The 26,557-nt window shown below is 47.2% G+C and overlaps 1 protein-coding gene across 1 annotated transcript in view; it reads left to right on the forward strand.

Moving 5' to 3' along the window:
• Positions 1 to 26,557, forward strand: part of CHMP4B (charged multivesicular body protein 4B) — a 479,020-nt gene that overhangs the window by 303,575 nt on the left and 148,888 nt on the right. Inside the window, exon 3 of the mRNA XM_069652150.1 lies at positions 2,672 to 2,786. Coding sequence (XP_069508251.1) covers positions 2,672 to 2,786 — 115 coding nt within the window. The remainder of the gene's footprint in view (positions 1 to 2,671; positions 2,787 to 26,557) is intronic.

Consider the following 26,557-nt stretch of genomic DNA (forward strand, 5'->3'; position numbering starts at 1 on the left):
CCCCCCTCCAAGGGACAGGTGAAACTCAGGAGTACAAGCCTCCCTACCCCCCTCCCGCCACAAGACACGAACTCCTTTATGGGATTTGGGGGAGCTAACCCTATAACCCCTTTTGTAATGGCTGACTCAGCTTCTGGCCCAAACCATCCATGGTTCTTATAGAAGAGCACAGGACCAACCAGCCCCCTGGAGGAGCGTCCTGAAATGAACCAATCTGAAGCGCTTCTCTGTGAAGCCTGCAGAGTGCAACAGAGCTGAATCTCCCTGATGAGGTCTGGCAGGTGAGGAAGGGAGAACCGCATACTCTGCATTCAGGCTGGTGGGCTGTGCTATGTCATTGCAGCAAAGTTCAATGGACCAATAACCGGAAGAGTCCTGCCCGATCACACAGAAGGGAATGAACGACCTCGGGTAGTTTACTGGTCTCTGCATGGAGCGAGCAGGATAGAGGAGTACCAGCTACCTACCCAGTGTCAAATTGAAAAGTGGCATAAGCAGACCCATGTGAAGAACAGATCTGTGCTTAAGCCCCCCCTCCCCTGCTCATCGGAAGCAGCTACTGTGTCTCAGTTGGACTGGGAGGTGGATGGCAAAGCAGGGAAGAGGAGGAGGGAGAAAGGCCCCAGAGTCGGGAGAGAACCGAGAAGCACTGCAGTGGCAAGGGCACCAAAGAGCCCCAGAGTTGGGAGGGAGAAAGAGGAGTGTTCTAGAATTGGGAAAGAAAGAAGAAGCCCCAGCTTGGGGAGTGATGAGGAACCGAACTCCAGAGTGGGGAAGAGACTAAAAGGGCCACAAGTAGGACGAGCAAGAAAGACTAAAATCTCTCAGAAGAATGAGAAACCTAGAGTTGGAAGAAAGACAGAGACCTGACTGGTGTCCCGGAACATCACTCCGCAGTATATGAGTTGTATGGTTGGAACTGTACACATAGACAGCACCTATGGTAATGAGGCCAAGGGGTAGGGATCAGACGCCAGCAGTAATCCTTTTCACTGGGCAGTTCCCAAAGCATTTGTTTATTTCCTTTTGAGTGGTGGGGAGAGGACATAGCTTAGATTAGGATTCTAGACCATGGGCTTTATTTTTGTTTAAACCTCCTGACATCCTGACTAGCACCCTTTTACTTCTGTTTTAGATTGGTATTGGAGTTGTAGGCTTAAGGAGAGCTTAGGCGTCCTTTTTTTCCTTCATAAAGGTCTTAACAATCATGCCTCCTTGTCCGTTTCTGTATCATGACCTACCACAGACTCTTAAGAGATCATTGTATGCCCCCTTCTAACAGATTACCAATTACATTTTACATTCACTATTTAATTTGAGGGTGCATATTTCGCAGTCTTCCTCTTGCTCTAATCCAAATTTCTGGTGCAATCTTATGATTCAAATTTTATCTGTAGAACTTTCAAATTTGATTATCTGCAGAGATTGTAAGCAGGTAATGAATCCTAGCCTTTGCAGGAAACCCTCAGTGAAATAAACGTGTTGTAAAACACACTACAAATGTGTTAAATGTACAAGAGACTTCTTTAATTTGATACATGGTGTTCAGCTCTTTCTGGTGTCTTAGACTACACTTTTTTTTCCACACAGCACCTAGCCATTCATTGATCACACTTATGTTGCTAAATCATTAACTTGGTTAAGTTGGCTTGTCCGTTTATAGTATGATCTTATCTGATCACTCTTCTGTACTTCTGTCTTTTGACTTCCAAGTGAGATCTAGCCGAACTAAAATATGGGGATTTAATGCCTTTTTTGTGACCTGAAAGTTTTGTATTCCTTACGAAAAAAATTCCAGCAGGTTAAACCTGGTTATATTATATCATATAACCAGGTTTTTTAAGTTATAGGTATTATCGTTGTCTTAAAAAGGTATACCTAGTATTATTTATCCCAAATTATGGGTATACATAAAGTGAATTTTCTACATTCTTGAAATTAAGATTGGATAAACAGGAGCTAAAAGCAGCTTCTCAGTATCCAGGATTAACCAGTGACCAGGAGCTACCACTGTGGAACAAGGAGCATAGCGTTCTGCAAATCTAACCTAAACATAAGATGGAAACATATAATTGTGTCCATTATTTATGACCCCTTATGTTTTAAATGTCATATAGATGTGTCCTAATGATTTCTTAAAAGATTGTCCCAAATGCGCAGAGTTAAATTCATGTAGGTGTGCTTGTACGGCATCAGCTAGCTGGTGGGTTTAAGCAAACCAGGCACTTCTAGGGTACAAGCAGGAACTAAATAGTTCCCTGCTGCCCTCAGTTTCGAACTCTGTTTTATCAGATTGAAAACAACTGCTACTGTGCTTTATTTGAGACAGAAAGCAAGTAGGAAATACCACTGGGATCAAAGGATAAGGGATAGTGGAATGTTATGAACCCTATACTTGAACCTATTTTTAAAGAAGACATTTGCGTACTGTAATAACAGTGAAATCGTATATCTAAAATATCTTTTGGTGCCTATGTTGGGACTGTTCAACATGTAGTAACCAATTTTACTCTGAGTTAATGATTGTTCTATATTTGACTTTGTACTGAAATTGGAACTTTAGTACAAAATTAATCAATAGTTTTCACTTTTGTTAAAAGTACTGCATCATAATTGGCTATTTGTTATCTCCGCTTTCTGTTTGAACAATTATGTTTCTTTGTGGTTTCAGGGATATAGATAAAGTGGATGAGCTAATGCAAGATATCGCAGATCAACAGGAGCTGGCACAAGAAATTTCAGATGCCATTTCAAAACCAGTAGGATTTGGCGAGGAGCTGGATGATGTAAGAATACGTTTAAGTGATCATTTTACTGTTTATGTACTGTGCGGATGGGCCTTTAATCACCTTAACTCAAAGCAGGCACATCACTTAAGAAGCGTGTGCACGTTTGTACGTAAAGCAAGTTTATTGTACAATGAGCCGGGAGGGCTAGATCATTCTATATACTCAAACTAACCCGGGTCTGCCTGAACTACACTTTTTATATTAAAAAAAAGTCAACAGTTAAAACACTCCCATATATTTTATTACAAACCACCACAGGCGATTGGTCAAAACTTGTGCAAACGAAATCCCATCTTTCTCCAATTTCCCCATTCTCATTGGTCACAGTTACCTTAACTTCCATCTTCAGCTCAGGTGTACGACACAACCTCTTTTAGGATTTGTCTGCGGTAGGTCATGACATGATCACAGTTACACATTCACATATAAACATAATTTATTACAAGTTCCACCTGGCCTGAAACCTGCTAACCCCGGATGTAATTGCACATGGTTTGTAAGAGTATTTCAACAATATAGGGAGGGGGAAGAATAAACAGGTTCCCTTTGAACTGGCGATAACCATCTCACCCACCTGGGCTTGGGGAAGTGTGCTCAAAGCACTCTAGTCTAAACAACTACCAATTCAATGTGCATGGCCTCTGGTCACATCCTGAGAAAACAATCGAAACCCCTGAAGTATATATCAACTCTGACCTCAGGCGTCCCTTCACCCCAGGTTTATTGCTGGTCAAAAGCAAATGACAGAATCCCCCTTGACAATAAATAACAAGCGCCCTTGCACTTAAAAGGTTGCATCTTCCTTCTGCAATACTGCCAAGCCATAAAAACCCCAGGCCGGCCTGTTGGCTGACTTTCTGCTTAATGTTGCTGTTACGCATTCCTTTTCCTTTGGCCTCCCAACCCTTCAAAACCAGTTTTTCCCAGTCACTCAGAATTCACCTTGCAAACCTTGAATGCAGCGTTTAAACCGTTTTATCACACTGCAAATAGATTTGTAAATTCCCGATTCATGTATATCGGTGCATGCATCTTTAATAACTAATGTGCCTTCTTCACAGTGGGTTCTTCACGACAAATCCGCTTCCTTGCAGGCACACTATGAAGCTCCTCGTTGGCCAGCTTCTAGGCCATCATGACAGACCATACCCAGATTTTATTTATATTTCATTGCTGATTTTGACATTCATCTTACTGCACGCATGCAAATCCTAAATGTATCAACTTAAACATAAAGTAACACTTAGTTACACACATCCCATTCTCGTGAATTACGCTGGATACATAGAAAATTGTAACATCGCGCCAACTTTGCTGCTCCATCAGTCACAAATATGGCCAACGCAACGTGAAACCCTCCTCCTCATTGGAACCTTTCCTGACCACCCTAACAGGGTCATCGAATAACATCTAGACTATATCCCACCCTTTCCCAATAGTCATGTGCAATGTTGTCCCAGGCAGTGACAACCAGAATACTATTACCGTAGGCTTGAAGATGGTGCACACGGGGACATTCAAGGGTGACCTCTCCCTCGTGTGCCCCATGCTGTAATCCTTACTCCTTTTCTCCAGGCTGTGAAGATCTACCTTTTCGCAGCAAATGTGCACCTACAATTGACCTTTTTCACTTTTTTTCCCACAGGCTCTGCTTCTCTGCCACCTGCTCTGGTTCAGCTGGTCCTGTGGCAGGTAGTTTATTTTAAGACCTGGACACACACATCAATTGTGTAAGGTCCCTCAACGCCAACACTCCCTTTGAGGTGTGTTTGTCGAGCTCTCACTTATGTTCCCTCAGGTTCTGTTTTGGTGGTGGGAAGGAATTTCCACCATTTTCCACCAGCGTTCTTCAGAAACTGGTTTGCTAGCAAAGGCTAAGTGATGAAATCAACTTTTTCTTTTTTCGCAAGGACCCTTTAACACCAGGTTAATTGAGGTGAAGTTTTGGTACACCTACACTAGACCAGTGGTCAAGCATCCCAAAGGTTTGCTTCACTGGATTTGCCACTTGTCGGGTCATTACCTGTGTCTTTGGCGATTTTCTAGTGTTCTTTTGTAGATCAGGAGAAATATGGTGGTCCCACCACCACAAAGCTTCCTTACAACCCCCGATATCGGTTTGTGTTCAATCCGATATGCATTTACCTAGTGAATCTCTGGACGTAAGCGGATTTGTATTTGTATTTACTCCGTGCCTCTCGGGCACTTCTTAGAGATCTGTGTTGTAGCATTGTTTGCGCTGCGACACACCTGATGGGTTAAAATTGACATATTATCGAATCGGGCCCCTGACTCTTCATATGCTCGGCACTGTATTAGATACTGGTACCCGAGTACCACGCAAGGGTGGTGCGACTGAGATGCAGTTATAGTCCCACAACAAGATGGCTGCTCCTAGCACTGCGCACATGCACGGCGTTGCTAGAGCAACCATCATAAACATCTGAGAACTAGCACAGCGCTTAGGCGTCGGATGGCTGTTCTCAGCTTCCCGTACTGAGGTGAGAGCTGATTTACTCCTTACTACTTTTTCTGATTTAACTTCGAGGGGAGCCTATTTAACTACAACATATTAAGTGTTTGAATTTCTGAAAACACTATGACGCGATCACCGTGTGTGACTCTGAACCCGCCGCACTGCTTGGGCTCTGGCAGGCCAGCACGTACCAAGTGAGGGTCCTTATGCATGTATTTGAATTAAGGGCCCAGCGCTTCGGTTTTGCGGAACCCTTGGCAGGTCCGTACATACCAAGTGAGGGGTCGAGTTCACTTCTTAAAAATGCACTTCCACGTTATGTTTAGATGATATGCTCAAGTAGTCAGTTATGGTTAGAGTAAACACAGACCTTTATCGAGGTGGTTTCCAATGCAGCTAATCTGCTAGGGATACCTGCGGTTATATATTGTTGAGGATTTTTCGGTCATTACAGACTAAGTAAATGGCCTCAGGAGCCAAATTTTACTGACCAACACGCATTGTCCTCAAACAGCCGTTAACTATGAATTCTCTCCCTACTCTAGGGACTCGGGTTTCCTATTGCCCGACCCGCACTGGGATACAGTGAGTTACTGCAGTCTAGCGTGATTGCACTCCCAGAAAGTGAATGTCCTTGGACCACAAGGTTAGTGGCTAGTTTACTACTCAAGATATTTAGTAGAATTTATATCCGGAGCCCCTAGTAATTATTTCCTTTTTAACTCTCTAGGCACCTACACTGTGAAAAACATTCAGATTGTTTGGAACCGATAGCAACCATAGCCCTGAAGATGCATCATTTGTAAATTCGAAATGCGTTATCTTTATTTTCTGTACCTTCTCAGTATTAAAATATGCTTAAGATACATATTGGTATTTTCATTTGAAATATACACTGCCAAGCCGCTTGAGAGTGGCTGCCTTACTTTGCATTGTTGAAAACCACCCACTCTCCTATTGAGGGTCACAATTGTTTGTTTTTTGTTTATTGAATGTAATAAAAACTGTAAAACAGTCTATACTCCAGTTTATCATCCCAATATCCCATACCAGTGGGGTGCTGCTTTCAGCTGTACACCGGCACCCTACCTGACCCCATAGTGATCTGCATCGCATCGCCAATAGTTTTCACATAGCTGGTCCTAAATCTGAAAGGTAGCACCTGCAGGCTCCCACTTTTCCCAGACTGGAAATCTAGGACCCTCATTGGGATACCCTCATTCAGCTGCTGTTGGTAATTACTGACCCACACAAAACAGACATCTGGCATGGCTTCAGGCTTGACTAATCTCCCTCTTCACCCCCTAACCCTCCAAGAGATTTCTGGCCCCCTTCAGAGTTTCTAAAAATTATTATGCAGTGGAGTTGGAGGCTGACTTGCCCCACCCTGAGCTAGCCAGCAATAAATGAAACGTTGATTCTGATTCACCATCCTTCCCAGATTTTCCTGCTAGCCCTTCATACACTGGGAGACAGTCCTGTGGGCATTATGTTCCCATGTACTCTTTCTACTCCATGATGTAGAGGATGCCTGGCTGTACTTTTGATTCACCTGGATTGACTACTTCGAGTCTTACTCTATTATTAAGGTTTTTGGCCTCACAAGATGGCGGGAGTAGAGGGCCCAAAGAGGGTGGCCAGAGGGTAGGAGAAAACGAGGCCACAGGTGTCCCGATGAGGAGAATCTCTGTTTCACTGGTATTGAGACAGAGATAATTTTCTGCACATTACAATAGAACCAGTATTACATGCACTGAAGTTGTTTTGCTATGTCTGCACACCCCCCCCCCCCCCCCAATCACCAATCATGACCCTGGCATCCTCCCAAGCACCACTAACTGAATCACAGCCCATCATATATGAAATATCACAGGATTGACGAATCACTGCACCTGGCATGTACGGTCAAACAGGTAAAGTGCACTCTTAGTAGGGTATGATAGAAACGCCACCATTGCGATCTGACATATTGGGATGCACTGCAGTGTACCCCGGCCATATCCAGTCCAAGTAGGCCAGGTGGGGGTCCCCTGTACATTACTCCATCAGGCCAATCTCAAACCGGCCCGGGAACGACTCTGGAAGGAAGGGGGGGCATGGGGAGAGGTGGGCAGGTATGGCGCATGTACGAACTATAGGATCGGCCGCCCACAGGGATGCGTAACCACTGAAAAGGTTCAGTAATGCATCCATAGAGGGGTAGACCCGCTATGTTATCTGCCAGAAGAACCTGGTAATACAATCTGTGCCCCTCCTTTTGCAAATAGTTTGAGCATAGACTGTCAATAACCGCTTTATCGCAGCAACAAGAATTGACAGAAGAATCCGATTACTCAAGCAGGCGCACAAACAAATCCCCACCAAACCCAAGCAGGTACGTATAATTCACCACTCCCATGGATATTGGCCGCAGGTATGGCTACCTGCACACATCACAATACAGCCAAGACTATGACAAAAAGTGGTTGTGCTGTTCACATAACTCTCCGCCTACTCACACCAGACTACGCCTCAACACCTCTGATATCAGAATGCAGTGCAGACATATGACAAATTTGGTCACGCTGGACACTTGGCCCGAGTGCTATAGACTTGCTATCTCCCGACTCCTCGGCACCCACCCACATGCCTGTTCCACATGGGTTACACTCTTATCAGAGCCTGGCCAGCCCGGCTAAGCCTTATTTGGCCAGATGCAAACATGCATCCTAATTTTACTCCTTGACCTCCAACATTCTGGACTTGGGTCCTTCTAGGAAGAACTATAATAATGGGAAAAGGCGCTATATAAATGTCAAGTACAATAACAAGTAATAGTGTGTGTAGACTTGCATATGTTTTTAAACTTTGCCATGTATTTACTTGATGAATGGTATTTTGTTTTGTGAATTTATAGTGTTCTCTGAGGTGGTAACGTTGCCATCTCAAAACACGCTGCAAATGCACTAAGTGTTCTTAAATAATGTGCTTTTATCTAGTGAAAACGTTAAAAAGATTAAGTATATACAAGTTGGGCTATACACACTATTGCATTCAGCATAGATGTAGTAAAACGACTTATAATAGACAGTGTTCTCCCAATGATTCTTCATCTTTGATATAGCGATCTCCTGCTTGCAGCTTCGTAAACTTTCTCGACAACAGAACGTGCTGCTCGGCATCGAATCGATGTCCCTTGGCGGCTTCCATTCCCACAATCAGACATGACATTGGCGGTGGTATAAAAAGCAGGCACTGTGCCTCTTGCCTCAGTTCTTTTTTCCGTGTGCACTGCATTCTTCGGAACAGTTGGACTAGCCTCAGTGTTTCTTTTCAACTGCGTAGTACGGTTTTTTCGAATATCGGGTTTAAGAGATGTGCGGACTGAGTCGCAAAGACGTCGATCAGAGCTCCGCACAGGTTAAGGAGCACAAAGTCAACATCCATGACCAACAAGGCCTTGAAGGAGAGGAAGTCTAATCTTGCCTTTTGTCGCTAAATATCAAAATTCCCGTCCTCTACTCCCTCTCAGAGAAAATCCTTCAAAGATAATAGTTTAAGGGATACGTCCGACCCAACAACCAAATAGAGACATGGAGCCATTTTAACGACGTGATGACCGGGCCCCTAAACAAAAATTGCGGACATTCCTTCAACAAAAGATCAAACCATGTCACCTGTTACCCCTTCGGGTGTCCCCCAGGTCAGAACAACCTAGTACTTTTAACAAATAGGTACTAAGTCAACACAGCTTTTATATATCACAATTTTAATCACATATCACAAATCATTATATCAATTTATAAAAAGCATTTTCTAAAATTGCAAAAATTCCTGAAAACCTTTTACAAAAATGTCTCATAAAACCAATTACCATACATAAAACAACCTGTGTTGTGCTTAACCCTGTGACATCCTGCCTATACAAAGCTAAATCATGTACAATGCTTAGAAGGAGAACACTCTGGCTCTAGACACACAATGGTAAGTAGCTAACTGGTTCCTTATTATTAAAGGATACCACTAATAAAATCTAGCATCCATTCAGTACATTACTACCCAGGAGTGAATTCCAACTAAATTTGTAATATTTATCCTGTATTGTCACTAAATCACAATACCATTAATTGCCCAACATGTTTTGTTCACCAATATAGTTCAACACAATGTTAAAGAACTTCATCAGGGGGACCATCTGTACCCTTCAACCATCTCTCTTCATTTCTAGTTGGTTCAATCCTGTCCAACTCTTCACTCTAAGTGATGTTCACAAAATATAATTAACACTACATTTGATTCTTGACCTGGGGACACAAAAATGAGGGAAAAATAACCAGAGACAACAGTCAGTAATGAACAATTCTCTGTTATCCTACCCAGACAGTACCAACGTTTACTGAACTAAGGCTTACCGCGTCACTCTTCCACAAAGTCACTTGACAACGGTTACTTAAAGGGAGAGCCCCAACAGTTATGTCAGACTACTCAATTCCTGAAAAACACAAAATAAACAGAAAACTCGAACGGTGTTCACTCTGAGCATAAATCGCATCATATTTCCATACCAGTAATCATGTATTCATTATTTATTATTTATGTATCCTGGTGTTATACCAAGGGCTAAACAAGATAACTCAGTTTGCACATAAACCTATGGAGCAACAACATTTGGTTATGCTGTCACTGTTGGTATGTTGACTGCTGTCACTTATAATTCTAATCCATCGCTATGCGTCAATGTCTGTAACTGCGTCACTACCAACAATCTCTGCGGGGCACGTTATGTAGTATACAGTACATTTACACAGCATGCTCAAAACTAGATATTGTCTTTACCTGCTGTCTATATGGAACTGTTCCTCTTGGAATCTCACTGCTGTATTCCTGGAGCCGGCTAACTTGCCGCCGCATCAGGAAGTAAAGTTTCCCATAGAAAAAATGACACTCCAACTTTGCCGTCCTGTATACGTCACAATAGGGTTCCCTATAGTAAAAGATACATATTTAGACCCCCATAGCACACTACCAAGCGTCGCTATCACGCACACTATCTTTTTCTAACCCACTCCTGCGGCCAGTATTGGTCCTGTTGCTGTCCTGTCCTGAGGGGATACGTCCCCTCAGAAACACACCAGTCACTAAGTGGTCGAGGTCAAGGAGCGATCCGCGTCAATCTTCATCTTTTCGAAGAAAATCTAAGATGAGACGCCATTCTTCGTCATCTGACTCCTCGCCCGACTTGTGACGGGTATGTTTCCCAGACAAGTCTGCCTCAGCAGCAGATTGTGAAGAGTTCCATCAAATGATGGACGTTATTTCAAAGGCGGCTCCTCCGGGTCCCTTGAAAGAACAGAAAAAGGCTACCTATTCCATTGCGCCTTCTAAAGCCAGCATAGAATCGTCAAAAGCTCCTACTCAATCGCACAGAAACCTGGCTCAGAAGCCCTCTGAGATGCCTACTCGAGAGGCATCGACGGTTTTGACGGCAAAGGAAGCATCAAAGCCAAAGGCTTCCACATCTTAACTGGCGAAGGGCTTGCAGTCGAACCCATGAACTTCATCCTCCGATCCATCTTTGAGTTTTTAACCGCTGTCGAAGAAAGACTTCAAGTCCTTTGGATCCATTTTGGAGGAGGGATGAGAGGATGAAGATGTTGTACCCTTTGGGTACGAGCGCTTTGGCTGGCCCAATGTCCCTAAGTAACTCATTTCTGAGGAATCTCGTTTAAAGGACTTGGCTACTTGCCTTTAAGAAGCAAGTGGTTTAGACACTTCTTCCGAAGTGGAATTTTCTTCACCATACTCAGCTGCCCATCAAAGTGCTGCATGGACAATGATGAACAGAGTCACTGAGTATTTGGGTTGGGGACGTTCTGCAAAGGATATAGTACAGGATGACCTTACTGCTATTCTGGACAAAGGTCCCCCCAAAGAACCTGTACTGTCTTTCTATCCTGCAGTTAAAAAAACTCTCTTGGAAAATTGGCAGAAGCCCGATACCACTCCTGCTGTCAACAAGGAGTTGGTAAGAATATATAAACCATGAACTATTGGTCCTGATTTTCTCTCCAGGCACTCTACTCCTGAGAGCTTGGTGGTACAAGCGGCTGCTTCCACACCTAAAGCAGCTGCTTATCCATCCATCCCAACTTATAGTGATGACAAAAAATATGACATGCTAGGAAAGCGGGTGTTCTCTGCTACGAGTATGGCACTTAAGGCCATTAATGCGCATTAGCCAAATAAACATTGTGGACTGTAATCTCCCAAGCGGCTGATAACATTCCTAAGAGAGGGATGAGGGATGGCTTCAACAACATCATTAATGCTGGCAAGGAAGCAGCATGCTAAACTTCCAATCAGGATTGGATGCATCAGACTGCGTTGCTCGCTGAATGAGAGCAAGTGCATTCATAAGGAGATTTGCATTGCTACAAAAATCTGCATTTGCTCCTGAGGTCCAGTCAAGGCTTCTGGACATGCTCTTCATTGGGTCAAATCTTTTTGGGGGCAAAGGCTGAGGACGGCTTAGACAAGCTTCTAAGGCAACTGCAAAATCCTTGGGTGCGGCCATCTGTCAACCTCCACAGCAACACGTGCCTTCCCAGGGTTGGAAAGGGCATTCTTTTCACGTCTACTCTTCCTTTTAAAAAAGAGGGAGAGGCCAGCCTACCCAAAGAGGGCAAAGGAGAATTCCATGTGACGCTAGAGGCAATGGAGGAAGAACAGTTCAGACTGTCACATCCTCACCTCTCTGCCACAGCCCAAATCCATTCTGAGCACTTCTCCCACAGGACCGTGGTGGGAGGCATGTTGAGTCAGCATCTAGAAGAATGGTGGTTCATTACTTCTGATTCTTGGGCACTGCAAACAGTAGCTCAAAGTTACTGTCTCCCATTTCTGAAAAGCCCGCCCACCAGATCTTCCCTTGAGCAAGTGACCTCTTCGGGAGCCAGACCTGCGCCTTCTGCAGGAGATTCTCTCCCTGCTGGGGAAAGGTGCTGTAGAAAGGATAACTGTAGCTGAGAAATACCAGGTTTGGTACTCTGCTTATTTTTTGGTTCCTAAGAAAGACTGAGGACTGCAACCAATCTTGGTCCTGAGACGCTTAAATAAGTCCCTCAGGAAGGGCAGATTGAAGATGGTTACTATTTCGCAGATCCCCCAGGCCCTTCAGCTCCAAGATGGAATGGTTTCTGCTCGATCTTAAGGATACTTACTTTTATGTGCCTATGCATCCCAAGCATAGGAAGTACCTGAGGTTCACCCTTGGTAGTTCTCGCTATCGGTTTTGGGTACAGAGCTTCGGCCTGACCACCACCACAAGGGTCTTCACCAAGTTGATGGTGGCGGTGGTGGCAATGAATCTACAGAGAGCAGTGATTCATATCTTTCCCTACCTAGACGACTGGCTGATCGGAGCGCGTTCTCGCTTAACCTTAAGTTTCTGTGGAGCATTTGCAGAGGTACAACAGCTAAACATAAAATTCATCTCTTGTGCAGTATTATCCTCATTTGACGTGTGCTTCTAATTGCAATCAATTTTGTCAGCAATTCTCTCCCCACTAAGCAAGACCTTTGAAAGAATCCAGTTGTAATGTTTATAAATCCCTCCCCACAGGGATTGACATATTCTTGAATAAACAAGATCTACGTGTATACTTATAAATTCAAATTACATTTTCAGCATTATCAGGTGTTAGCATTAAGGTTCTCCAGCATGGGGTCTGGCATGGATTCACATGCTCATGAATATTCCCCGTCGTCAGGCTGGGAATCCTCGGTAAAGAAAAAATCAGTATCAGTTTAGTTTCTGATCTGTCTTTCGTAGTAGTAACCAATCACTGATCTTTGCGTCATACTGACCACAGCCAATGACTGCCATCTCCCTAAGCCCCGCCTCTGGCAGCCATCTTCAGATTTTTACCGCACGTTCAAGTGTTGGGATCCTCGTGCTATTGCTCTCGAGCGTTAGTGCCTTTTTCGTGCTTTTTCTTAGGAAAATATTCTCTTTTTCGGTCAAAAGAGCCTCAAACTCCACTGTTTATTTATCCGATCAACGGGGACCCGTGTCAGATTCTTCAACGCCCCTCAAGGGTGAAGATTTCGTTGAGCCACACTTTTGGAGGACTCCAGAAGTTTCTCAGGCCCTTCTCGAGCATGGCCCAGGAGAAGGGAAGCCCGACGCCCGGAAAGCTTTTCAGGGTCTGCCCTGGATGCCAGCTTCAGAATGTCTTTAAGGAGGACGAACACTCCCTTTGCCTTTACTGCCTGCATGAAGACAAGACGCACGTGGAGAAGGACTGTGTGTTTTGCGGCAATATGTCGGAGCGGACCATGAAGGACCGCCATCAGCGTCTCGCCAACTGGCTGGAAGGAAAGAGCCCGTCGGGCGAAAAGAAGAAGTCGTCTGAGCGGTCTTCTAAGATCTTTGAGGGCGCCCCGGCGACGGGGGTCCAACAAAAGGCCAAGCACCGCGAGTCCGCTGGCACCGGGATGGCCGAACCGTCGGGCTCTACGGGCGCCAGGCAGGGCGCATCCTCTCCGGCGCCATCAACCACGAGACAACGCTCTGGCTCGGGTAAGAGGAAGGCCGAGCACCCGGCGAAGCTCCTGGAGAGACCCCGGTCGTGCTCGAAGGCCCCATCGGAGGGGGAGCGAGGTGGTGACCCTCCCCCCAAGGAGAAGACGGTGAGCGCACCGAAGGTGGTGAAAGCCTTGATCCATCCGGCCAAGGCCTCTATCGAGACAGTCGCGGCGGCCCTGGCTCAGCCTGTGGAGGCTACACCAGTGGTGGTGACCTCGGGGCCCAGAATCTCCCTGCCACCGCGGAGGGAGTCCTCTTTCATGCCTATCGACAGGACCCCTGTGAAACCTCCGACGGAGAAGAAAAAGGGGGGGCAGGAGGTCGTCGTGGATTCGGCCTCAACCTCTGAGGAGGAGCTGATCAAAGTCTTCGGCCACGGCTCTGGTGTGGAAGACGACCATCCTGTCGGGAGGGACCCCGACGTGGGAGATGACGAGAACGTTGAGGGTGCCGACGGGGCTCCTGATCGGCCGTCGGAACCCCTCAACCAGTGCCGCAAGACAACTCGGCGGCCATTTTGTTGGCTATACAGTCCTTATGCTCGGAGATGAGGACGAGACTGCCGTTACCACCAACGGAGGAACCGCTCCCGACGGGGGACCCGGAGCCAGGCCCTTCTGGTAGCCCTCCTCTTAAGAGAAGGATTCATCCTCCACCTCCTTTTCAACCATCGCGCCCTGCTCAGCCCTCCTCCCCGACACGTGGGGATGATACGGGGACTGACACGGCCGCGACGGGTACAGACGACTAGGTTTACGACGAGGATCTCCCGTCGTCACCTCCCACCCGGGCTTCCCCGCCCGACGAGATTGGATCGTTTCACGCCATGATCGCCAGGGCATCCGAGCTTTTCCAGCTCTGCCCGGAAGAGAAGGGAGGTTTCCTTTATCAACGGCGCGAGACCAAGAGGAAGACGGTCCTCGCTGTACCTCTACTAGACGATATCTGGGATGAGGGTCTCTCCCTCCTCAAGAACCCATCCACAACGCCGGCTAGAAGGGATCGGTACGAGAAGTACCGGGTCCCGGACGCGGCCCCCTTGTGCCTTCTGGCACAGCCGACCCCGGACTCGGTCGTCTCTGCGGCGGCCAGGAAGAAAGCGGGGGGGCGCGGCCTCTACGTCAACCTCCCCGCCGGACGGCGAGGGAAAGAAATTGGACACGATGGGACGCAGAGTCATCTCATTGGCAGCGACGACGATTAAGGCTGCCAACGCCTTGGCTATGGTAGCCCGCTACGACAGGGAGTTGTGGTACAAACTCGCCCCCCTGCTGGACTTCCTACCAGACAACAAGAGGGCGGAGGCCCTAGAGATCTTGCAGGAAGGAGAAGTGGTGTCGGACCACGCCATTACGATAGCAACGGACATCGCTGACACTGGATTTCGCCAGTTGGGCAACGGCGCGTGCCTTAGGCGGTGTGGATGGCTCAAGGCTACTGACTTCCGTCAGGACGTGCAGACCAGAGTCTTGGACATGCCGTTCGACGAGAGCAACCTGTTTGGGAAAACAGTGGACGATTCCCTACAAGCCATCAAGGCAGACATGGAGACGGCCCGGGCTCTTGGTGTTCTCCAGCAACGACGGCCGCCCTTTCGGAGCGGCGGAGGGAAACAGGGTGCCTCCAAAGGTTCCAGCGGCGGATTTTCCACCCATCGTCAAGCGGCCCGTTAGTCGTCACAGGAAGCCTACAGGGGACAAGGCAAGTCAGGCGGACCCCACCATCGTCGCCAAGGAGGACAAGGCGACAAAGCCTCCTCGAAGCAAGACTGAACCGGCCGTGGGGTCGGGCCCCCACCGAAGCACCCCGGTGGGAGGCCGGCTGGCGAGCTTCGTCAGCGTGTGAGAGTCCATCTCCACCGACCGTTGAGTCCTGGACGCCCCGGCTCAGGGTCACGCGCTCGAGTTTCTAAAGAGGTGCCCGCGCATCCCCCCTGTGGCCAGGAAGGAACATCACGTCCCTCAACTTCTCTTGGAGGTAAGGGCGATGCTCAGGAAGGGCGCCATCGAGCTCGTCCTAAAGAGGTTTCGGGGCTCCGGAGTTTACTCAAGATACTTCCTCGTGAAGAAGACGGGAGGATGGCATCCCATCCTGGACCTACGACGACTGAACAAATTCGTCAAGGCACACAAGTTCCGGATGGTCACCCTCCAACACGTCCTGGGTCAACTGGAGGAGGGCGATTTCCTGTCATCGTTGGATTTGGAGGATGCCTACTTCCATATCCCCATCCTAAAGGGACACCGAAAGTTTCTCAGATTCGTGGTCCAAGGGCGTCACTACCAGTTCAGAGCCCTTCCCTTCGGATTGAGGTCGGCACCCAGGGTGTTAACCAAGTGCCTCGCACCGGTGGCGGCGCGGCCGCGCCTAGAGGGGATCCACGTCTACCCCTACCTGGACGACTGGCTCATCCGAGCAAAGACGAAGGAGCTCGCCGTGGAGCACATGGCAAGGACTGTCCAACTACTCACGGACCTGGGATTCTCCATAAACTACGCCAAGTCCCACCTGGTGCCCGCGCAAGACGCACTGTTTCTGGGAGCGAAGCTCGACAGTGTCGCTTCTGGCCTCTCCGTCGGAGGAAAGGATGAGGGCCATCTTGGGCAAGGTGCAGCGGATGCTGGTTGCGGACGCGGCCAGGGTGAGGTCAAGTCCCTCCTCGGAATGATGTCTTCTTGCATTTACCTCATCCGCCGGTGCAGGCTCCGGATGCGCCTGTTGCAGGAGTTCCTGGACGCTCGCTGGATCCAGACGACGGGCAGCTTCGAGGAGAGGGTCACACTCGACGAGAGTTTCCGACGAGCAATCCGATGGTGGGGCACCCGCGCGCATCTGACGGCGGGCATGGACTTCCAGACCCCGGGCCACCAGAAGACTGACCACGGATGCCTCCCTGGAGGGGTGGGGAGCGCACACTGAAAACCTGCACGCGAGGGGTCTTTGGCTGCCGGCGGAGAGGGCCCTCCATATCAACGTCCTGGAACTCCATGCAGTGTTTTGGGCCCTCAAGTCCTTTCTTCCGTCCCTCAAGGGCAAGGTGGTGAGGATCTTCACCGACAACACCACCACCATGTTCTACATCAGGAAACGGGGCGGTACCAGATCCCCAGCCCTGTCCAAGGAGGCACAGGATCCGTGGCATTGGGCCGTCGCCCAAGGGATGTTTCTGGTGCCGTTTCATCTGGCAGGAATAAAAAACACCATCGCCGACTCGCTCAGCAGAGAGCTGCGCTCGTGCCATGAGTGGGAACTACGACAGGATCTAGTGGACCGCCTCTTCCGACGGTGGGGCACACCCCAGATCGACCTGTTCGCGACGGCGACGAACTCCAAGTGCCGGAGGTTCGCCAGCAGGTTTCCCCAGCCGAGGAGCATGGGCGATGCTTTCTCGTTCCCCTGGGAGGGCCTGTTCCTATATGCGTTCCCTCCATTGCCGCTGCTGATCCGGCTCAACAACCAGCTCAAGAGGTCACGGTGCAGGATGATCCTTGTCGCACCTGCGTGGCCAAGGCAGATATGGTTCCCGGACCTTCTGGACTTGTCAGCGTCCCCGTCAATCAAACTGCCAGTGGACGCGGATCTTCTCTCCAGGGAAGGAGGCGCCATCCTCCATCACGACCTGAAGTCGCTGAACTTGCAGGCCTGGCTCCTGCAGCGTTAGAGTTTGGAGGTTACGACATACCGGCCGACTGCAGAGAGGTTCTTGCAAAGGCCAGGGCGTCCTCAACTCTTAAATGCTACAGACACAAATGGAAGAGGTTCTCTGTCTGGTGCCACGCACAGAAGATGAACCCTCTACGGATTACGGCTCCCCAAGTACTGCCGTACCTGCTGACGCTGGCCAAGGCTGGACTGGCGCACGCTTCCATCAAGATTCATCTTGCTGCGATCTCCCGATACACCAGAACCACAGGACGGTCGTCTTTGTGGTCTCATCGTCTGGTGAAAGAATTCATGAAGGGACTGTTCAGATCGTCCCGCCGGTGAAGGCCCCGGCCCCGGCGTAGTAGCTCAACGTGGTGCTGACCAAGCTCATGGGACCTCCGTTCGAGCCTCTGCACTCGGCTCCGTTGAAGTTCTTGTCGTGGAAAACAGCGTTTCTTGTGGCCATCACCTCCGCACGACGGGTGGGAGAGATCCAGGCCCTTTCCTGCAAGCCCCCGTACTTGACTTTTCACGACACGAGGGTAGTGCTCAGAATGCACCCCTCCTTCATGCCCAAGGGGCAGTCGGACTTCCACCTCAACGAACCCTTGGTGTTGCCTGTTTTCTTCCCGTCGCCTTCGTCGCCGGCTGAAAGGACTTTGCACTCGCTGGATGTGGCTAGAGCGCTGAAGTTCTACGTGGACCGCACAAAGTGTTTTCGGAAGACGTCACAACTTTTTGTGAATTTTGGACCTGTCAATCAGGGGAAGGCTCTCTCGAAGGCTTCCATTTCCAGATGGCTCTCCGGCTGTATCATGTACTGCCATCGGTTGGCAAATCGACCGCTGCCTGGCCGTCCGAGAGCCCATTCCACCAGAGCGATCGCAGCTACCACGGCGTTCCTATCTGGTGTGCCCTTGCTGGACATCTGCAGGGCTGCTACGTGGAGGTCGACGCACACCTTCACGAAATTCTACTGCGTCGATAGGGATTCCAGGGAGGAGTCCAGGGTCGGCCAAGCAGTGCTGCGCAACCTGTTCGCCTAAGGTGAGCCTGGTGAGGAGGTAAGAATTGCTTAATGTTGAGTTTTGATGTAATGCTTAATGTTGAGCCTTTGCCACCTCCCGTGGTTGTGCATGTGTGTACTGCTATGTATTCTTTTATACATGAGCATGTGAATCCATGCCAGACCCCATGCTGGAGAAGGAACAAGTTGCTTACCTGTAACTGTTGTTCTCCAGCATGGGTCTGGCATGGATTCACATGCGAACCCTCCCGCCTACCCCTCTGCGGCTCTTCACTTGGTCATACTGCCTCTTCACGTGCTACCAAATCTGAAGATGGCTGCCAGAGGCGGGGCTTAGGGAGATGGCAGTCATTGGCTGTGGTCAGTATGACGCAGAGATCAGTGATTGGTTACTACTACGAAAGACAGATCAGAAACAAAACTTGATACTGATTTTTCTTTACCGAGGATTCCCAGCCTGACGACGGGGAATATTCATGAGCATGTGAATCCATGCCAGACCCATGCTGGAGAACAACAGTTACAGGTAAGTAACTTGTTCCTTATTTACTAAATCAAGGATAATGTCTTCATCACATTTTTCACATACGTGTCAATCACTCATTTATGTGCAGCCTCAACGTGCATGTAAATTAGTTTCTGCACACCACCATTGCCATGGCATTAATAGCACAGTCCGAAATTATTAGGCCAATTTAAGCAACATACCTCACTGAATTGCTGTCAGTACTATACATTAACTGTGAATACAAAAACTTCCTTATCACGAGGCTCATCGAATATTTATGGAATATTTCTACTTTGCGTGACTGTAATCTTGCCTTTTTTTCTGATGTCATAATCCCATTAAATATTGAGAATTCGCTTTTTTAAATGAAAGCAACCATATGATTATAGAGGTGCAAGAGCATTTTATTGTTTCATGTGCCAGTTATTTGGTCAAGATGGCGGTCAAATATTCTAGCCCTCATACACTTTTGTGCTTTGCAGTCCGTTTTCAATATCTAGCATAGACAGTGTTATGGTAACACTCATGCTTTAAAGGTACCATGAAAATTATGAATCTGTGTGATTTGTCTGCCACGGAAATGTTCGAGGCAGAAATGACTGAAGATTATTTGCTCGAAATAATCTTGGGTCATTTCTCCCCTGAACATTCCCAATGTACGCAAACCCCCACCAACACCCCTACCTCAACACCCCTCACCCCCCTACTTGGCTTTCCTTCCGACGCGCCTTGTCCCTCCGGCACAGGTTCCCTTTCACTTCTGTAATCTGGAACCGGCACCGCAGGGTCTTTTTTTAAAAAAAATCTTTTTTTTTTCTTTTTTTCTTTTGATCGGGTGAGATCCGGGGGTGTCCCCCGCAACCCCCGCTCACTATACTTTATAGCATAGTGAGCAGCCTTTGTTTCTTTTTTTACAGACTTTTTGTGGTATGTGTTTTAGGTCTTTTGGTGGGGTCGGTAATTTGGATACAGTCATTTTGGCCTATTCCAAAATTACGGCTCTCCGTCATGTCTAGTTTCTAAGCCATAGTCCGCACTGGGAAACCAGTACCATTCTTTGATAGTTGAGCGTTATTTCCATGTGGTTTCACTGAGTGAGTAAGAACCAGATCAGGCCAGATGCACACTGGTCTATTGTTATGTTTCTTCTCTCATAGACTCAACTTTATCAAGTATGTGAGCAAGGGACCCCCGCAGCACCTAATACAGCTGCAAGTCTGTCTCCTTCTCGTGCGGCATAACACGCGACTCATGTCTCCATCTGCGATTCTAAAACTGACATATCTTTGTCAAATTGCAGTTCTAATTATTTTCCGGTAAAATAATATAATCAAACATTTCTTTTTATATACTAGCACTGTTTTTGAACAGTTTCTATTTATTCAGGTTATGGCAAATAACAACGTACCGATTTTACTTAATGATTTTTTCAAATGCACTTATTTAATTCCCCCCTTTTCGACAACATTGGAAATTGTTACTTATCTGGAGAAGATTCCTACTTTGTCAACACCAATCAAAATACTGAATTTATATCAGTCAGTGGTACTCACCGTTCATTTACAGCATGCATTTTTTATTTCAAAATGCCTTGTTGGGGTATTTTTCCACAGGATTCAGTAGTTGTGGCCTTTGAGTATTGTGCCACTATGGGTTAACTGCCATTTATGCAATAATCCTTCTATATAGATGATTAATTTTAGTAAGAATATTTAACACTAGAGGTTCGGTTATATTGAACCAGTAACATAAGGTTGGCTGCACCTCGTGGGTGCAGTTGGGTGTTGCGCTAGTTATGGCGCTTGACCTCATGCCATTCATTTTATTTATTGTACACCATGCAATTTTAAGGTTGGTGATCAAGGAATATATACTTTATAATACCATGAGTGATTTAACAATTGTTTTTCTTTGTCTTTGTTTTTTTGTGCCCTTTTCTCATGTTTTCATTTTTTTTATTCTGTCAATGACCATGTTTTTTTTTAAAATGGATACAACAATCTTTGTTCGTTCGTTGTGGTGTGATATTGTTCATGGTAGCAACACGACTTTTAGCATCTTGTTTCTCACATATGAATATTAATCACTAACCGCATTATAAGACTGTTGTTTGATGGTATTAACTGTTGACCATTGTAACAGTATATTGCCCTGAAGAAGAGAATTACTTCTCGAAACACCTTTCGGCTCATGGTTTATTTGTTTAAATTAGGCTCATGATTAATAGGCTTACAGGTTGTTTGTTGAAATTCAGCTCATGGTTGATGGGTTGGAATTATCCAAATAGAGGCAATAATGTATACACATTTCTTGTGGCCAAGACATTTGTGTTCAATTTATATTGTATCACACCTCTACAAATGTATTTGGTTAAGCACATTTGAAACTTAAAGCAATTTGTTCTTGTGCTGTGGAACATCTAAACAGCACTTGCCACTCTCTCCACATACTGGCTTCTCCCTCAGTTTCAAGAAGTCACAGGTGACACCTTCCCCAAAGTTGCAATTCTTTGGAGCAATTCTGGATTCTTCCTCTGGAAAGGCTTCATCGCACAAGTTGAGGGCTCAACATTTCTTGCAGATGCTTACAAGATTTCAGAACACCCAACATTGATTGATTGTTTATTTATTATCTGCTTATACACCAGTGTTTCAAAGCGCAATCATGCATGGGAGGGGATGACATAGGAAAAGACAAGACAAACGACCTTACTAGGCATGGTACATTCAGAATATGCAGGTGAACAGAAAGGGAGTGCTTGGGGGGTGATTGGGCAATAGGGACAAGTCTGCCCAGTCCAGTCAGAAAATGGGTTAAGTGCAGAGAGATACCACTCTCATGGGTCGTAACCAAACTGCAGTAGTGCTGTAGCAAGTGCGAGGCCCGAGGGCAAATGCAGGAGACTGGCGAGGAAATCTTGGGACCTGTGAGGCTTTAAAGGTACACCAGGCAGCGAAACTGAGCAGAAGTAGAGGAGAACGAGCGAGAGAGCAGAAAGAGGTGGTTAGCAGGGGAGGGGGGAGAGCAGGAGGAAGCAAAGAGGAAAGTCTTGGGGAGTTTCTGAAATTTAAGGAGATCCGTCTCAAGTCGGAGAGCGGCATAGAGGCTGTTCCAGAGGGAGGCACCTGCAGAGGATACAGATCTACCCACAAGCCTCTGCTTGGAGAAGCGGCTCACCCGCAGAGAGTTGGAGGAAGACTCGGGGAGGGCTTGGGAAGGCGCGTATTTAGGAAGAGAGCATTGCAGATAGTGGGCACAGGCCCCGGAGAGCCTTGTGGAAAATGCAGTGTGTCTTGAACTTAATCCTTGCAGCCACGGGGAGCCAGTGAAGGGATTTCCACACCGGAGAGATGCGGTCCAGCCTAGAGAGGACCATGGCTCTGGCGACAGCGAGCCTCTGGGGGAAGGCGAGAAAAGGTAGAATACCTCTGAGAAGGTGCAGTTGGTAGTGGGACTATTTAGAGATGTGCGTGATGTGAGATGAGAAGGAGAGAGTGGAGTCGAAGATGATCCCCAGGTTTTTTGCCTCGTTGGTAGGTGGAGGCGCAGAGACAAGGGAGGCAGGCCAGAGAGAAAGAGGGAAGGCGGGAGCAGGGCTCCCGATGAGGACAGTCTCTTACTGGCATTGAGGCAGAGGTCGTTTGCAGCACACCACGACTGAATTGCGGACAGACAGTCTGGTATGAGTGAGCAAGAGGAAGAGGCCTGAAGGAGTGCTGCACATCATCCACTTAACACTGAAAGTTGGAGGTGAAAGTGGCTATCGTATGGATCGGGGGTAGAGGGGGCATGTAGCCCTTTAAAAACCAGGGGGATAGGTTAGATCCCTGGGGGACACTGCAAGTAGAAAGAGTAATAGGGGAGAGGAAATACCCCAGTTCCACCTAGGATGGGCAGTCGGAGAGAAAGGAAGTTAGCCACGCCAGGGACTGATCAGTGATGCCCAGGGTATCGGAGACGTGTGATCAGGGTGTTGTGGTTCACCTTATCGAAGGCAGAGGAGAGGTCGAGTAGAATGCGGACAGTTGGAGAGTTAGAATCAAGATTTGAGAGCAGATCTTCACAGGTGTTCAGAAGAGCAGTTTCCGTGCCACTGGATGCTCTAAAGCCAGGCTGGTGGTCATGGAAGCAGCCAACAGATTCGGTGTGGAAGGTAAGCTTGGAAATAGCCAACTTCTCCAGGAGTTAACCCAGGAAAGGAATGAAAGAGATTGGCTACATCTACCGTATTTCGATTTTCTTAAATTGTTGGGCCTAATGGCATCCTGCATTTTCCTGGTGCCAGAAGCCCACCTAAAGATGAGGTTCCTCCAGTGAACCCTCAGATCCCAATGGTCACAGTTCTCCGGCAGGATGATGGTCCTCCTTCAGGTCCCGACCAAGTACGCACAAGATCTCTGGTGTTGGGCCTGCAAGCAGAATGTGATGATGGGGAACCTTTTTGGCCACCCTGGCCATAGATAACAGTAGAGCAATCTCACAATCCGTGGACTCTGGTCCCCATCAGAATCAAAACTACACATAAACCTTTTAAACCTGAGGGCAATCAGACTTGTGCTGATGGCCTTTTTGCCATCCATACAGGGGAAGAATGTCCTGATAATGATGGACAACACAGTGGCCATGCATGCCTCAACAAGAGATGGTGTAGGGTCACTACCACTGTGCAAGGAAGCAATGCAGCTCTGGTTTTGGGCTCTTCAAAACAGAATCTCTCTCTACGGTTCATCTGAAGAGAACACTACGGCAAATGCTCTGAGCAGGCAGAGAACAGTCTCCCAGGAGTTCGCTCAGGTCGTCCTTCTAGAGATCTTTGCCCTTTGGGGAACCCCTCGAATGGATCTGTTCTGGTCCAGGGAATTTGCGCAGATAGGAGCTCTGGGGGACGCATTTGTGGTGTATTGGGATTTACCAATCTTATACCCGTGCCCATCAGTCCTTGTCATTCCTCATGTTATCAGGAGGTTGAGGAAGTTCCAGAAGTTCTTGATCCCGATTGCTCCAGATTGGGCTGGGAGGATGTGGTACCCACCTTCTAGACATGGCCCTCTGCCCTCCATTTCATCTTCCTCAGAGATTATACCCACTCTTGCAAGAGGGAGGCAGTCTTCTTCTTCACTCAGAAATCTGAACTTTCAGGCCTGGTTTCTAAGAGGTTAAGATACAAAGATTGGGACCTCCCGGAAGACGGTATGGGGGTGTTTCATTTAGTCCTGGCCTGGGATCTAAACGTCGTATTAACATTTTGAGCTCCATTTGAACCTCTCCATTCCTGTCTACTCAGATTATTAACATTCAAGACAATCTTCCTAGTGACCATTGCTTCTGCTCGCAGAGTGAGCGAGCTACAGGCTCTGTCATGTAAACCTCCTTTCACAACATTTTCCAAGGAGAAAGTAGTCCTGAGGGTTCACCACTCCTTCCTTTCCAAGGTGGTGTCTGAATGTCACCTGACACAAAAGATTAACTTGCCAGCATTTTACCCACCTCCTCATCCTTCAAAGGAGGAAGAGAGGTTACACAGACTTGACTGAGTTTTTATATTGCCAGATTGGCAAGTCAGACAAGACAACCAACTCTGTTGGTTACACTGGACACAGACTGGGCCAAGTCGTGACTAAACAGACCTTTTCATGCTGGATCATTCTGTGCATTTCATAATGTTATTTGGCTTGGAAAGATGGCCTGAAAATCTAAGGGAACATTCCACGGGGAAGTGGCAACCACTTCAGCTCTGCAGAGATATGTTCTAGCGCACAACCTTTGTAATGCCACACCTTTGGTACACATCTTTTTAAAACATTATTGTGTGGACAAATCGTCGGGTCATATGCTAGGTTTGGGGAAAGATGTTTTGCACAATATAAACCAGTAACAAACATCTACTGGTCCCACCTACCATCTAACTGCTAAGGGAGTTTATCAAAGATGAGGCATCTGTGGGAGAACGCAATCAATTAGAAGACCAAATTACTTAACCCTTTGTACTGGATGTTCCTGCCATGGATTTCTCATTGCCTTCCGAGCCTACCCCTTTAACTTGGGTCGATATTTTTAACACACTTCTCGCCTTCAATGTCCATGTAGGTTATGTATCATCAAGTCAACTGTGCAAAAGAGAGAAAAACTAGAACTGAGGCAGCTTGCAACACTGTTGACATCATGTCCGAAAGCAACAATGGAGGCCACAGAGGGATATCGACCAGATGCCACACAGCGCCCTCTGCTGTTTCCAAAATTGCAAGCAGGATATCGGTATAGCAAAGATGAGGAATCTGTGGAGGAACATCCAGTAGAAAGAACATTACAAGGGGTAAATAATGTGTTCTTCTGTGCACCGTGATGGACCAAAATCTTTTTGCTAGGTCTATGCTTACTCGAAGGGTGTACATGGCCTAACATGTACACATTTATAGGCTTTGTAATGTATTCACAAGGTGTAGGTACATTATTTTAGTACTCTGTGAATTTACAGTGTGTTTTGTGATGGTATGTCACAGAACACAATGCTCATTCACTTACAGTACTTGTGACTTACTTAACCGGCATTTACATTTCTTTAAAATTGTAAACCATATTAATGTTTACAACATAGTTTTCATACTTCTTTCCGTGGTTGATTGAACTCTTTTTACAATGTAGTGTTAGGAAAGATTTCTCTTTGGGCAACGTTTCCTCCATAGTTCTATGGACCCCCATTGAACCTGTCCTGACTTTTTACTGGGAAGTGAAGCCTTCAGCTTCAATCCCATTGCCTTTTGCTCATTTTGTTATGGGGAAATCTATCAGTCCTTCAGACTATCAGTACTGGGAAACTGTTTCCCCTTTGACTTTTACACTTTTGTAACTTTTAACATTGCACACAGCATCTTACCATGCAGTACAACGGGGGTACTTTTGTGTCACCCCAGTTTTGTAACACTGGGATTTGTATATGTTCATAAAGACAAGCTGGTGGCAGCATTTATTTATATTTGTACAATTTGTGTGTGTTTTCTAGTGTGCGCATTTGCAGTTACCACTTAGCTCTACTAAAGATTTTCACGTGTTCTTTGGCCATGTTGTTGTTTGGCCTTTTTCCTGCCTTGCCAGGCCAGGAAATCCCATACAATGTCATGCACATGCCTTGGAAAGCTGCAGCTTTCGCAGCCTAGTGATGCCTTTGTGTGTTTGTGTCTCCAAGTGGGTGGGACTGTCTGGTCCCACTCCACATCCGTGGTGCCAGTGAGTTTAGGTGTGGGGCATGAGTGAAACCAATAGTTGTCTCTGATTGGAAAACTACTGGCAGTTTGAATGGTGTAGATCCTTGCCATTGGTGGGCTTGGACCTTCTTCCAGCCTGAATTTTGGATAAGAACACTCCTGCAGCCATTTCTGCCAAATCTAGTCGGTTCCAAGAATCCCCCGTAGAACAGATGACTGAAAAACCGAAGAACACTCCTGAAGTGGCCCAGCATCACTTCCTGCGTCTGGCCTGGTGAAGCCCTGTTAGACTACCTGATCTGCGAATGCCCTGTGCGGTGCTTCAACCCCTAAACTGCCAATCC

This window comes from Ambystoma mexicanum, chromosome 3p (assembly GCF_040938575.1).
Source record: "Ambystoma mexicanum isolate Mex_15411 chromosome 3p, UKY_AmexF1_1, whole genome shotgun sequence".
NCBI lineage: Eukaryota > Metazoa > Chordata > Amphibia > Caudata > Ambystomatidae > Ambystoma > Ambystoma mexicanum.